We start from the raw sequence: 12,630 nt of genomic DNA on the forward strand, positions 1-12,630 counted from the left end.
CTCTGTGTAGCCCTGGCTGTCCTGGAACTCACTCTGTAGACCAGGATTAAAGGTGTGCGCCACCACCGCCTAGCATTTTATGTGTCTTAAGTGTTTTATCTATAATGTATCTTTACACCACTTGCATGCCTGGTACTGTGGAGGTCAGAGGAATGCCCTGTAACTGGAGTTACAATGAATTTCCATGTGGGTACTGGGAATCAAACCCAGTTCCTATGAAACAGCAGCTACTATATTTAACCTTTGAGCCATTTCTCAGCTTTGCAGACTCTTTATACATACGTGTGTGTGTGTGTGTGTGTGTGTGTGTGTGTGCGCGCGCGCGTGTGCGTGTGCGTGTGTGTGTGCGTGTTTGTGTTGTGGGCAGGGGGTAGGGAGTGTGCCTGTCAGTGTATTTGTAGCTCAGAGGAGAATTTGTGGGAGTTGGTTTCCTTCTGAATATTTGTTAAGGCTAATCATAGTTCTACATAAAATGACATATAGTAGTGATTATGTCTACAAGCGGTCTTTTTAGAAGTAAGGTTAGTAAATTAGAAAGCCAGGATATGATGAGTTCAGAATACACTTATTTGGAGTTCTTGGAAAGAGCAGTGTGTGCTGCCTCACACCTGTTATTATTAAATAGGACCCACCCATTATTTTGCTTAGAATTGATAGTGCTTTAGTTGCTGGACAGTAGTTGTTAATTTCTACTTTAACTGAAGGACTTGAATTTCGTGTTAGCTTCTTTCTGCTTTGTATTTTCAGTGACATCACTAACACTTTGATGTTATCTGTTTAGCTGGCAAGCTCTCTACTGATGACCTGAACTCACTCATTGCTCATGCCCATCGTCGCATTGATCAGCTCAACAGAGAGCTGGCACAACAGAAAGCCACAGAGAAGAAGCACATTGAGCTAGCCCTGGAAAGGCAAAAGCTAGAAGAAAAGCGGACCTTTGACTCTGCAGTGGCAAAAGCATTGGAGCACCACAGAAGTGAAATTCAGGCTGAGCAGGACAGAAAGGTAGTGGAGAAGAGAATGACCGACATTTGAAGTTAACCTGGTTTGTCCCATCACTGCCTGCTAGTCGTAGATGTAATTTGTGCCAAGCCATCATTAGAGTGGTGGTTATTATGTATTCAGTGTTTTCTCTGTATGTATGTATGTCTGCAGACCAGAAGAGGGCACCAGATCTCTTTATAGAAGGTCATAAGCCACCATGTGGTTGTGAACTCAGAACCTCTGGAAGTTGGAGGTGTGATTATTCAAAGGGGAAGAAATACCTCTGTTTGCCTTTTTTGGGGGAGGAGGGAGCTCTGTTATGTATCAGACATGCACTCAGGGACTCAGGAACTCTCCACTCCATCTTCTCATCAGCTCTTACATTCAGTCTGCATCCATAGGAAACTCCTGTCTGGTTTTGTTGTTTTGCATTTTCTTTTTCCTACCTTAGTCCAAGATACTGTCCTAATAGTTTCTCAGGTTCTTGCTGTGTAACTAGGCTGGCTTAGAACTCAACAGCAGTTTCCTCTACTTTTGTTTATTTAAAAATGGGATCTCATTACTTAGCTGTGGCTGATGGGAACTCACTGCTATAGTGCTACCTTATCCTGAGTTCTGGGTTTACAATGTAAGCCCAAAAGTCCAAATTCTTAACATTTGACTCATATGACTCTTAATGACATACTTGCCTTCTGTGAGTACATTTATTTTTTTGAATCTTGTTTAGCTTTTGTTTTTGTTTTTCTTCTCTGTGCAGCGGCTTATTGCCTTTTTCACTGGGACGTTTGTGCTGTGTGTTCCCAACCTGGCTCTTCTCCTTAAACCTTAGTTCTGCACTCAGATGTTACTGTTTCAGCCCCCCCCCTTTCAGTTTTACGCAGTACCTGTGGGTCAGTTTCTGCTTTATTGCTGTTTTCATTGAAAGTGGGCAGAGGAAGCTAAGTGAGAGTTAGGGCTTTAGAGTGGGCGGGCATCCTGCTCACACTCACGCAGGAACAAGTGTCCCAATCTCAAGTATCTGTGTGTGCATCGTCTAAGCAGTCTTGTACCCAGGCAGACAGTAGGTTCTGTCGGGCACGAGGTCTTAAGTGCTTACACACTGCCTAACTGGACTCACTGACTCATTGTACTAATTCTGAGAAGAGGTGAGTTTTGTGTTCAAGGTAATTTATGTTGATGTCTAGTATACCCATGGCTAATTGCTAAGTAAAGCAGGATGGAGCATTTCCTAACTTGTTTTGATTGGCCCATGTTAAACTTAAATTCATGTGAAAATTAGCTTCTGGTTTCAAAGAAATGTATTCAAGTGTAACTTTTGGGTATCAGTTTCCACCTTGATTTCTCTAAGTTGGCATTGTCACCATACAAAAAGGTGGGAACATGAACATGAGCAGTTATGGTTAAACTGGGCTTGTACTCAGCTTAGAAATAGGTTTCTTTACTCTAAGTTCTGAAGTAAGTTGCTTCCTGTGGAATGTGTGATTCAGCAAATAATGGTGTATGTTTTTGTATTGGGCCTACAGGCAGCATGACGGAAAGGAGGCACAAGGTTTAGGGCCAGAGAGACCCATGTTTGAAATAGAATTTTTGGTGTAGCCATGTGACCTTGTTTCAGTTTCTTTGGATGTTCCACTTTGTGGCTCTTGTTAAAAATTAGATAATTGTATACACACGCCTGGCACATTAATGGAGTTTACATTGCAACTGCTAGCCAGGCAGTGCTGGCGAATGCCTTTAATCCCAGCACTTGGTTAGGCAGAGACAGGCAGATTTCTGAGTTCGAGGCCAGCCTGGTCTACAGAGTAAGTTCCAGGACAGCCAGGGCTATACAGAGAAACCCTGTCTTGAAAAACAAAAAAACAAACAAACAAACGTTGCAACTGCTGCTACTGTTATCTTACTAACTAGTCTTTCCCTTTCTTAAATGTACATATGAACATTTGCGAACTACCCATTACTGTGTTTGGTTTCACAGGTAGAGGAAGTCAGAGATGCCATGGAGAATGAAATGCGGACCCAACTTCGACGACAGGCAGCTGCCCATACCGATCATTTACGAGATGTCCTCAAGGTGCAAGAACAGGAACTGAAGTATGAATTTGAACAGGTGAGGATCTGTGGTGAGGCTTCAGCTCCTTCCTCCCCTTCCCTGCTTGTATCATTAAGAGCTGTCCTCTCCTTTCTCTTGATTTTTGAGTAACAACTGGGCACAGAGCCCAGGGCCTCCTCTCACATGCTATGCCTGTTCTGTACAGCTGCACCACATCCTTAGCCTTTCCCTTTTATGTGTACTCTGAAGATAAAAATAAAGTGTTAGCCGGGCGGTGGTGGCACACGCCTTTAATCCCAGCACTTGGGAGGCAGAGGCAGGTGGGTTTCTGAGTTCGAGGCCAGCCTGGTCTACAGAGTGAGTTCCAGGACAGCCAAAGATACACAGAGAAACCCTGTCTCAACAAACCAAAAAAAAAAAAAAAAGAATAAAGTGTTACCTAGCTTTGGTAGAATAGGCTTTTTGTTATAAATTACTGAACCAATTCTTTTTACATCAGGCATGCTGTGTTCATGGTCAGATATATAGATCTAGTAATATGTTTGGGTTGCAATATAAAAATATCTCATTTTTGAAAGATTTTCATTTTCTATATATAAAGGATTAATGCATATATGGTCATGTACTATGTGCTTACCTAGTGCCTACAGAGGCTAGAAGAGGCTGATCCCCTGGAACTGGAGTCACTTTGTGAGTGCTCTAGGAAATGCTCTTAGCTATTGAGCCATCTTTAGCCACCCCAAATTTCTTTTTAAAGATGGTAGTCTAAAAGCTTAACTAAAAACTTTTCTATGTCCTATCAGAAAATTCAGAAATTTACGGAACATGAATCAGAGCCAGGCATGGTGATACACGCCTTTATTTCCAGCATTTGAGAGGCAGAGACAGATGGATCTCTGCGTTTAAGGTCATCCCAGTCTATAGAGTAAGTTCCAGGACAGCCAGGACTATATACAGTTAAACCTTTTTTTTTTTTTTTTTTCCCCAAGACAGGGTTTCTCTGTATAGTCTTGGCAAGCATGGTGGTAACATTAGATTTCTGTACACTATCTATGTTTTATTTCAGGACCTGTCTCAGAAACTGTCTGAGCAAGAATTAGAGTTTCATCGTCGTAGTCAAGAACAAATGGACAACTTTACTCTGGACATCAATACTGCCTATGCCAGGTTGAGAGGGATTGAGCAGGCTGTTCAGAGTGAGCTCCCTTTCATACATTTTGGTCTGACCCTGTACAGTTTCTCAGGATACTTCCTTGTTAATAATGGGTGCATGTAGCCATTCCACTATATGATGATATTCAGTTCTTGAAGAGTTGGTCCCAGACTGGACAAATTTAAGTATAGAGTTCAGAGAAGAAACTGGAAAGAAAAAGATACAAAAAATTAAATTGTAAAAACTTATAAATTACATAATATCACCGTCTTCAAGGCATTTTCTCTCATGTATCAAAAGGTTATCTGGAGGGGTAGTGTACTGTTGTGATGGTAGTTATGGTGAGACCTGTGAATGCCACATTGAAAAAATGACACATTTCACAACAAGCACAGTAATAAAATAAGGTTTTTTGTTTTTTTATATTATCATATGACAATAAAAGTAAGTATAATACTTATTAAATGTCAAAGTCTATTTTAGTTCATTACATTTTTTTTTTTTTGTTAAAATGCTTTCAAATAATTTACTTTTTATATAATGTGGGTATGTTGCCTGCATGTATGTCAAGTACACACCATGTCAGCCCAAGGAGGCTTGAAGAGGGTTTTGGATCCCCTGGGACTAGAGTCACAGACTGTTGTGAGCCACCATGTGGGAACTAGGGACTGAACCTGGATCCTTTGGATTAAGAGCAACCAGTGCTCTTAGTCATCTCTCTAACTCCTGCTTCATTGAGTATTATTTGGAATTTTTGTGTTTTTTCCTTGACAAATTTCTGATGCCTTTAAAATTCTTGGTCTGTAGCTGCCAGTGGTATTGCATGCCTTTAGTCCCAGAACTCAGGAGGCAGAAGCAGGCAGATCTCTTGAGTTTGAGGTCAGTCTGGTCTACAGAGTGAGCCAGGGCTGCATAGAGAAACTATATTATTTGACTGCCCCACCTCCAAGCACTAAATATAAAAATGCCTGAATTAGAAAGTGCCGTGTATAGTGCCAGATGCCTTTAATCCTAGCTCAGGAGGCAGAGATAGGCAGAGCCTAGTCTACATAGCCAGGACTACTACATAGTGAGACCCTCTTGCCAAACAAAAAAGGAAATTTGCAAGTGTGAATGACGTCAGCATCTTCTTTGGCCATGCATTCTTCTGGATTTCACAGGAAGGGAAGGGTATTAGGCTTTGGTGTGTACTTGCAATCTCCCAGTTTTTAGTGGTAAAATCAGGTCATCAAACAGTGTCTTCCCTTGTTACCTTGTGAAAAGACTGGCTCTGGCCAACTTAACAAGACTTGTTGGATGTAGAAGGTGCAGCTGGTGTATGGGTTTGAGGAAGATAGAAAAGTATCTTTCTTTGCTTTATTTCATAATTTATTTTTTTATTGTAGGTCATGCAGTTGCTGAAGAAGAAGCCAGAAAAGCCCACCAGCTCTGGCTTTCAGTGGAGGCATTAAAGTACAGCATGAAGACTTCGTCTGCAGAAATGCCTACCATCCCACTGGGGAGTGCAGTTGAGGCCATCAGAGTCAACTGTTCTGATAATGAATTTACCCAGGCTTTAACTGCAGCCATTCCTCCAGAGTCCCTGACCCGGGGGGTATACAGTGAAGAGACCCTAAGAGCCCGTTTCTATGCTGTTCAAAAACTAGCTGGAAGGGTAGCGATGATTGACGAAACCAGAAATAGCCTGTACCAATACTTCCTTTCCTACTTACAGTCCCTACTCCTGTTCCCGCCTAAACAACTGAAGCCTCCGGCAGAGCTCTACCCTGAAGATATAAATACATTTAAATTGCTCTCATATGCCTCCTATTGTATTGAGCATGGTGACCTGGAGCTGGCAGCAAAGTTTGTCAATCAGCTAAAAGGGGAATCCAGAAGAGTGGCACAGGACTGGCTGAAGGAGGCCCGAATGACCCTAGAAACTAAGCAGATAGTGGAGATCCTGACTGCATACGCCAGCGCCGTAGGAATAGGAACCACTCAAGTGCAGCAAGAGTAAGGCCTAGGAAGAGTTGTGTAATGTCATATTTCATATCAAAGAAAATCAGCATTGGTATCTGCAGGGTTTGCAACAAGGGTCCTAGAATTGTCCAGAAGTGAGCAGGTTCCAAGTCCTGTATGAGATGTTAACACCGGTTGCATTTGCCGTCCTTCCACTGCTATCATGCCAATGAACTCCAGGAGGCTTTATTTGCAACTTGTGTAACACTTCCTGTTTTTTTAGGTTTTACTGATCTGGCTTGTGAGCCACTCAAAATAATGTTTGTGATCCCTACTATTGATTCTGCCCTTGGAGCAAACTGAATAAAGCAACACAATGAAAACTGAGTACTCTATCCCTTTTCAAAACTGCCATTTCCAGTTTGTTGTGTGAGCAGAAAGCTTCCTTGAGGAGCAGCATCAGTGGTAGGAACTTGTGGCCACAGTCTGGGGGCTGTGAGCTGGGTAACCTGAAGTCTAGGGCTTGCTGCTTTGCCTTTGAGTGTTTGGGTGAATGGATCCCCTCCTTACTGTCACAATCAGGAGTCACAAACAAGCCAAATGCCAGTGTTTATAGTTGGGAATTTAGCACTCAGTGATTGAGAGGCACAGGGAAGACTGCACCCCACGCTATTCTGATAGCTTCCCACAGGAAAAGTTGTTTATTGTACTGGGATCCAGCACACATGCATCTGTATCTTTCTGCAGAGTTCTTGAGCCACTGCTCTCCATTCCTGCTGTGGTGCTGCTCCCAGTACCTGGAGGTAATGAGCCTGGAATCTGAAGAAAGGGATTGAATAAGTTTTTCCTGTTTCATCCAGATTGTCAGCGAATCCCAGTTTGTCATAGTCGCCATAATGCAGAAATATTAACAAATTCTTACTTTTGACTTATTACACTCTGAAGACTACCATCACTACAAAATCTTGTTAGTTTTTACATTTTTTTGTTGAAGTGTTTGTATGATTGAGGACTTTCTAGTTGGGCAACATACCTACAAAGCATGAAAGCAGTTTTCTGCATTGTATTTCTGTAATTGGGTACCTGTAGCCTCTCAATATGAGTATATTGCCCAGGTCTTTGCATAGTTCTGACCTTGTTCTTTAGTTTGGTATACACTGTTCCCCCTGGATTATTGTCAGAGCACCTGCATGTGGATTGCCCTGTTTTTGAAGATAAAGGCATGGTGGGCACCTACCTGGAGTGGGGCTATAAAGATTTTACTTAAAGATAATGGAGTATCCATCTCCCTACTCCCATCTCTAAGGATAGGATAAAATCTCAGAAGTACATTACTTTGTAATACTTAAAACGTGTTTGCCATGTAAACTGAGTGTAGTGTCTGTTCTAATCACAAGAATATACTCGATTGTAAGGAAATAGTTTCTCTTGGAACCCTGAAAAGCCTTTTTCACATGTAACTATGCCATTGTGGTTCATGCTTGCTTACAATCAAGTCAGGCTACACTGGGCTACACAGATGCTGTGTCAACACCCCCTAAAAGGGGGTTGCACAAATGATGATTCTTTAAGCTCACCAAAAACAATGGCTCATCTTTAGTTCTGTTCCAAAGTAGTGTAGACTTCAGATTTTTTTTCTGTGTGTACATGTCCTCAACTTGGTTTTTGAGAAAGTCTTTACTGGTCTGAAACTCATCAAGTAGATTAGGTTGGATGGCCAGTGTTTTCAAGCATATGCTATTGAGTCAGACTTTTTTGGGGGAGGGGGCTTGAGGAGAGGGTACTTGCTGGTTCTAGGGATAAGCTCCAGGTTCTGATGCTGCACTTCACAGCCTGAGCTATCTCCTTAGCCTCTGGCTTTCAGAGTTTGGTAAATAAGACAGTGGCTTTCACAGAGTACCTTTATTATATTGAAAAAGGAAGGAAACTCCAGCCCAGTCTTTGTCTTTGCTCATGGCTTGTTCAGAGGTTCTTAGTAACAGCTAAAGTGAAAAGGGAGAGTTTTGAGTTCTTACTCCATTTCACGGAAATGGAAACTGCAAGGCTCATACTGTAGAGTTTAAGGTGTCCAGCTGTCGGGGATGAAGCATCTCCTTTAAACTGCAAATGAAAGCATACCGATGCCACTTGGAACTGACAGACAGACATGAAGCTAAGCCAACACCTCGGTCCACTCACCTCACAACCTCATCCTGATTGCTGTGGGAGTGTTCAAATGGTGTGGTGAGGATGACTGATCCTAGCTCTGGAGCTGGCAACAGGAAAATCAGAAATCCTTTAGACCAGACTTGATCTTTTTTCCAGGGGGAGAAAGCCAGCAGATGAAAACTGATGAGCTATGTCATGCTTCTAAACAAGAAGGGGTTCTCTGTGTAGCCCTAGCTGTCCTGGAACTCGGCTTCAATGATTTTTTGAGTTCCCAAATCAGTATTTAAACTGCAGTAGAATCTTTAGCAATCTTTTAACACAGTACACTGAGTTAACTTACGTCCTTTGTTCTCTCAACAGGTTCTGGATAAAAGCAGTCTGCAAATCCCAAATGAGTAATCCTACCAGTTTCAGAGTAACTTGCTTGAACTCAGTGCAGAAGAACAGGTCATCTCCATTAATATAAAAGGCAAATAAAAGGGCTTGATTTGAAGGAAGCCGATCTTCATGGGCTTCAGTGGTCTAGGCTTCTTGAAGTTTGAGGCATGTAAGAGGTATGGAGAAGGCGAAGTTTAATCAGTTCTGAATGGTTATAAAGCAGTATCTAGTAGAGGGGACATCGTTAGGAGAGTACATCCCACTGGTACAGGGTTGAGGTCCTTAGGAGTAAATAACCTTTACTCTTGGCTACTATGAGGTATCAAGAGTATTAATACTAAGCTGAGTTCTGAATCCTTGGAAAAGTCCAGGTCAGGGTCAGGTGTGTTTTTTCTGAGTCTGGCAGGTTTTAACCATGTCCTACACATGACTCTATACCAAATCAGTATACCCTTTTCTCTGGTAAAACTACTAAAGCCAACTATGCTATAAAGTCAGCACTTATCCATACACAGAGAGATGATCTCCATTACACTGATCAGTGTTTCTAGCATTAATGCTGTTTTCACTATCTTGGTACACATAGCAATCCATGTATGTGATCAAATAGGTTTGGATCTTAATCTGTTATACTAAGAATTTCAGGTACTCTTCCTCCTAAAGAGGTTTCAATCCCTGGGGTTTTAAAAGAAAAACACTTTCCAAAAGAACTAACAAAAAGGGAAGGGCAGGCAGTTATAGAAGACCACAAAACCACAGATAGCACAATCTTGAATATATTTCCTCTTGACCTCATGCTGAGCGTAGTGGGTTTTATAGCAACTATGGTTAAAAGAAAAGGATTTTATCTTGTTGTTTTTTTGAGACAGGATTCTTTTTGTGTCCCAGTCAGTCATGGAAGAGTGTAGACTAGGCTGGCCTTGCCTCAGAGATATGCCTGCTTCTGCCTCTGCTGGAATTAAAAGCATGCACCACTGTCACCTGGCTCCACACAAGATTTTTAGACGAATGGGGTCTTGGTAACTTAGGTGGTGTGTAACTGTTAAAGTCAATACTAAGGGATTAGAGAGATGACTTAGCAGTTCTGAATGCTTGCTACTCTTGCAAGACTAAGTACAGGTTCCCAGTTTACCTACAGCTGCAGCTCCAAGGGATCAAGTGCCCTCTTGTGGCTTCTTGCCTCCTCAGTCCAGGAGAGTCCTTTCTCCCATGGTTTCTCTAGGTCCTGTTACAACTGGCCAGATAGATCCTGTTCCAGTGTGCTTTGCACGCCTGGGGAATTAAACATGATCTCATGCATACTAGGCGTATTGTACAACAGTTCCATCACTAGAGCCCCCAGTCTTAAAATGCTTCTACTTTTTAATATAGTTGTTTGCATGCTACTGTTGATACCTCTTTGAAGCAGCATATCTGCTCATTTTCCAAGGCTTCTCAAATCTCAGTTCTGAGTTAAGTTTATGCCTTTAATCCCAGGATTGAAGGAGGCAGGAGCAGGTGGATCTGAGTTCAAGGGTCCATACTTAGAATGCCTAAAGAAAAGCCTAACCTTTGATTCTGATTCTATTGGATATGAATTGTAACACCAAAATTTCTATCCCAAATCATCTTGTTTTAAAAGGTGTGAATTGAGCCAGATTGTGGCACACGCCTTGAATCCCAACACTTGGGAGGCAAGGGCAGCAGATCTCTGTAAATTCAAGGTCAACCTGGTCTACACAGAGAAACCCTGTTTCGAATTACAAGAAACTCTTCCCATTACAAGCATGATACAAAAGCTGGGTATGGTGTCAGAGAGCTGTAATCTTGGCATTCAGGATGCTGAAGTGGGTTGCTTGCCAGCACTGGGTTCAGTGGGAATATCTAATAAGTCTAAAAACAGACAAGTAAAATAAGGGGTCCTCAGCCAGGCGGTGGTGGCACACGCCTTTAATCCTAGCACTTGGGAGGCAGAGGCAGGCAGATTTCCGAGTTCGAGGCCAGCCTGGTCTACAGATTGAATACCAGGACAGCCGGGGCTACAGAGAGAAACCCTGTCTCGAAAAACAACAACAACAAAAAAGGGTCCTATAGGAGCAAAACCCTAATTAATTAAGTATCATTTAGGAATGTGGTGCTAGAGTAGTGTGGGCATGTAGGTGGTGGGTTGTGTGTAGATTTACAGCAAACAGATCACTTAAAGAGATTCATACACTAAGAAATGGCCAACATGAGAGTTCTGTAAGAATTTGTGCAATCTGATGAACAAGGACTGGAAACCAATGAAGCTGCAAAAACTAAGCACAGAATTGAGACAAAGACAAAATTCGAGGCATAGTTTGAGACAGTAAAAATCAGGGTGGTGGTTAACTTTGCCACAGAAAATGACTTAATACTAGAGATGAAAGATTATGATGAGACAAACACAAACAGCAGACATTATAATATAGGTAGGCCTTAATCATTCTCAGTTAAGTTTATGGCTCAGTGATTGTTTGCTAAGATGTTAAATTACATGTATCAAGTGGAATAGAAAGTCCATTACACAGTCATGGCAAGGGTTTTCTTCAGTTGACTCCAAACCGATGTTCAGTTAAGTCCTGGGTGGGAAGAGGCATATCAGAAATGTCACAATACCAAGGGCATTGCCACCCACAGGTACAGATCCAATGGGCAGAGGTGATAGCCTTCCTGGTGGCCAGCTTCTCCTAATTTACCCTCTGTCCCTTACCAAAATTGCTTTGTAGGTAATTAATCAACTGGCATTCCATCCACCCCTCAACCCCACATCAAGCCGATGCCTTAAGGTCCTGTTTTCTAGGAGTAGGACAAGAGTGTCAAGGTTTATGAAGATGAAGACTAGGCCCTAACCTGAGAATACTGCACATATCTGTAACCATGGATGCAAGCAAGGCAGACAAAGTGGCTCCTCAATGCAAAACCTGGGAGGAGTGTACAGGCTGGTGACAGAAGTACCCATGAACTTAACCCTGCAAACCCCAAATTTTTAACTCCTTTCCATTATTATCATTTACAAGAAACAGACTAAGTTGCTCAGTAGCAATACATTGTCATCACATTTCATATCCTTCTGTCATTACTAGCCCTCTAGATCTCTTTGAATACCTACTTATTAAGAAAGTGCCCACACAGACCAAAATGTTTTGTGGCCGTGGGAAGGAAATGGAGGACCTCATGTGCTTAGGCAAGAGCTGTTCCATTCCTATCCTTTAAACATTCTTGGGTATTCTATCTCAAGAGCTTAACAGATCATTCCTAAAATTCTTGAGTATTCTAGTTAGAAATTGACAAAAGTCTGGGGCTAGGGAAATAATTCTCATGTGGGTAGGAGGACCTCAGTTCAGATCCCCAACTGTTTATGTATGAAAGTTAGGTGGATCCCTAGAGCTGGCCAACCAGTCTAACTAAACCTGTAGTCTCCAGGCTGAGTGAGAAGGCCTGTCTGAAGAAACAACCGTTCTGAAGAAGTAACTCTGGCCTCCATATCAATATGTACACACTTGCCACAGACTGGGGTTTCTTACGGGGTCCCTTGTTCCGCAGGACGATGGGATCTGGCCAGGTGTGCACAGGATTCGGCTTTGACAGACTCAACACAAGTAGTGTGGGATCTGAGTGTATTTCTTAAAAATGACATGAGGCCTTTACACTCATTGAAACAGAGAGATAAAAAATCTGGCAGCTCAGTAGTCGAGGTACATCTGAGGCCATCTAAAACACTGGATCTAAAACATCAGCCATCTCCTCTGGACTGGTGCAGCACCTCCAGGCTGGGCCCGGCCAGAGTCCAGGTGGGCTGCGGGTACGCCAGCCAGGAGGGTAGGGGCTCGAATCTCAAATCCTCAATGCTGAATGCTCGAATGCTCACTCTCTTGAATCTCAACTGGTGCTGCACCCCCCGGGCCCAAGCGCTCTGGGCCCGGGGGTCTATGGACTGCCTGAATCTAAGTCCTAGTCCACCTAAGTTCTGGTTCTA

General features: G+C 42.6%; 2 protein-coding genes and 1 long non-coding RNA gene across 19 annotated transcripts in view; 1 reads left to right on the forward strand and 2 right to left on the reverse strand.

The window, feature by feature from the left end:
• Immt (inner membrane mitochondrial protein) overlaps positions 1 to 8,788 on the forward strand; it is a 42,756-nt gene extending 33,968 nt beyond the window's left edge. For 9 of the 17 annotated variants that reach the window (XM_031382142.1, XM_031382141.1, XM_031382144.1 and 6 more), the window contains 5 exons: positions 782 to 1,005; positions 2,960 to 3,091; positions 4,101 to 4,230; positions 5,573 to 6,182; positions 8,637 to 8,788. In XM_031382142.1, coding sequence (XP_031238002.1) covers positions 782 to 1,005; positions 2,960 to 3,091; positions 4,101 to 4,230; positions 5,573 to 6,182; positions 8,637 to 8,742 — 1,202 coding nt within the window. In that variant the 3' untranslated portion in view covers positions 8,743 to 8,788. Of the gene's footprint in view, positions 1 to 781; positions 1,006 to 2,959; positions 3,092 to 4,100; positions 4,231 to 5,572; positions 6,516 to 8,636 lie in introns of those variants that run through there. The other 8 variants (XM_031382152.1, XM_031382147.1, XM_031382154.1 and 5 more) reach the window with 1 other exon arrangement.
• Ptcd3 (pentatricopeptide repeat domain 3) overlaps positions 3,987 to 12,630 on the reverse strand; it is a 39,555-nt gene continuing 30,911 nt past the window's right edge. Inside the window, exon 24 of the mRNA XM_031382159.1 lies at positions 3,987 to 4,393. Coding sequence (XP_031238019.1) covers positions 4,369 to 4,393 — 25 coding nt within the window. The 3' untranslated portion in view covers positions 3,987 to 4,368. The remainder of the gene's footprint in view (positions 4,394 to 12,630) is intronic.
• LOC116099068 lies at positions 6,210 to 12,566 on the reverse strand. Its single transcript, XR_004122059.1, has 2 exons — positions 8,307 to 12,566; positions 6,210 to 6,947 (listed from the first exon to the last, which is right to left on the reverse strand). It is a non-coding gene; the product is annotated as an uncharacterized LOC116099068 (long non-coding RNA).

This window comes from Mastomys coucha, unplaced genomic scaffold (assembly GCF_008632895.1).
Source record: "Mastomys coucha isolate ucsf_1 unplaced genomic scaffold, UCSF_Mcou_1 pScaffold20, whole genome shotgun sequence".
In the NCBI taxonomy this organism is placed as follows: Eukaryota; Metazoa; Chordata; class Mammalia; order Rodentia; family Muridae; genus Mastomys; species Mastomys coucha.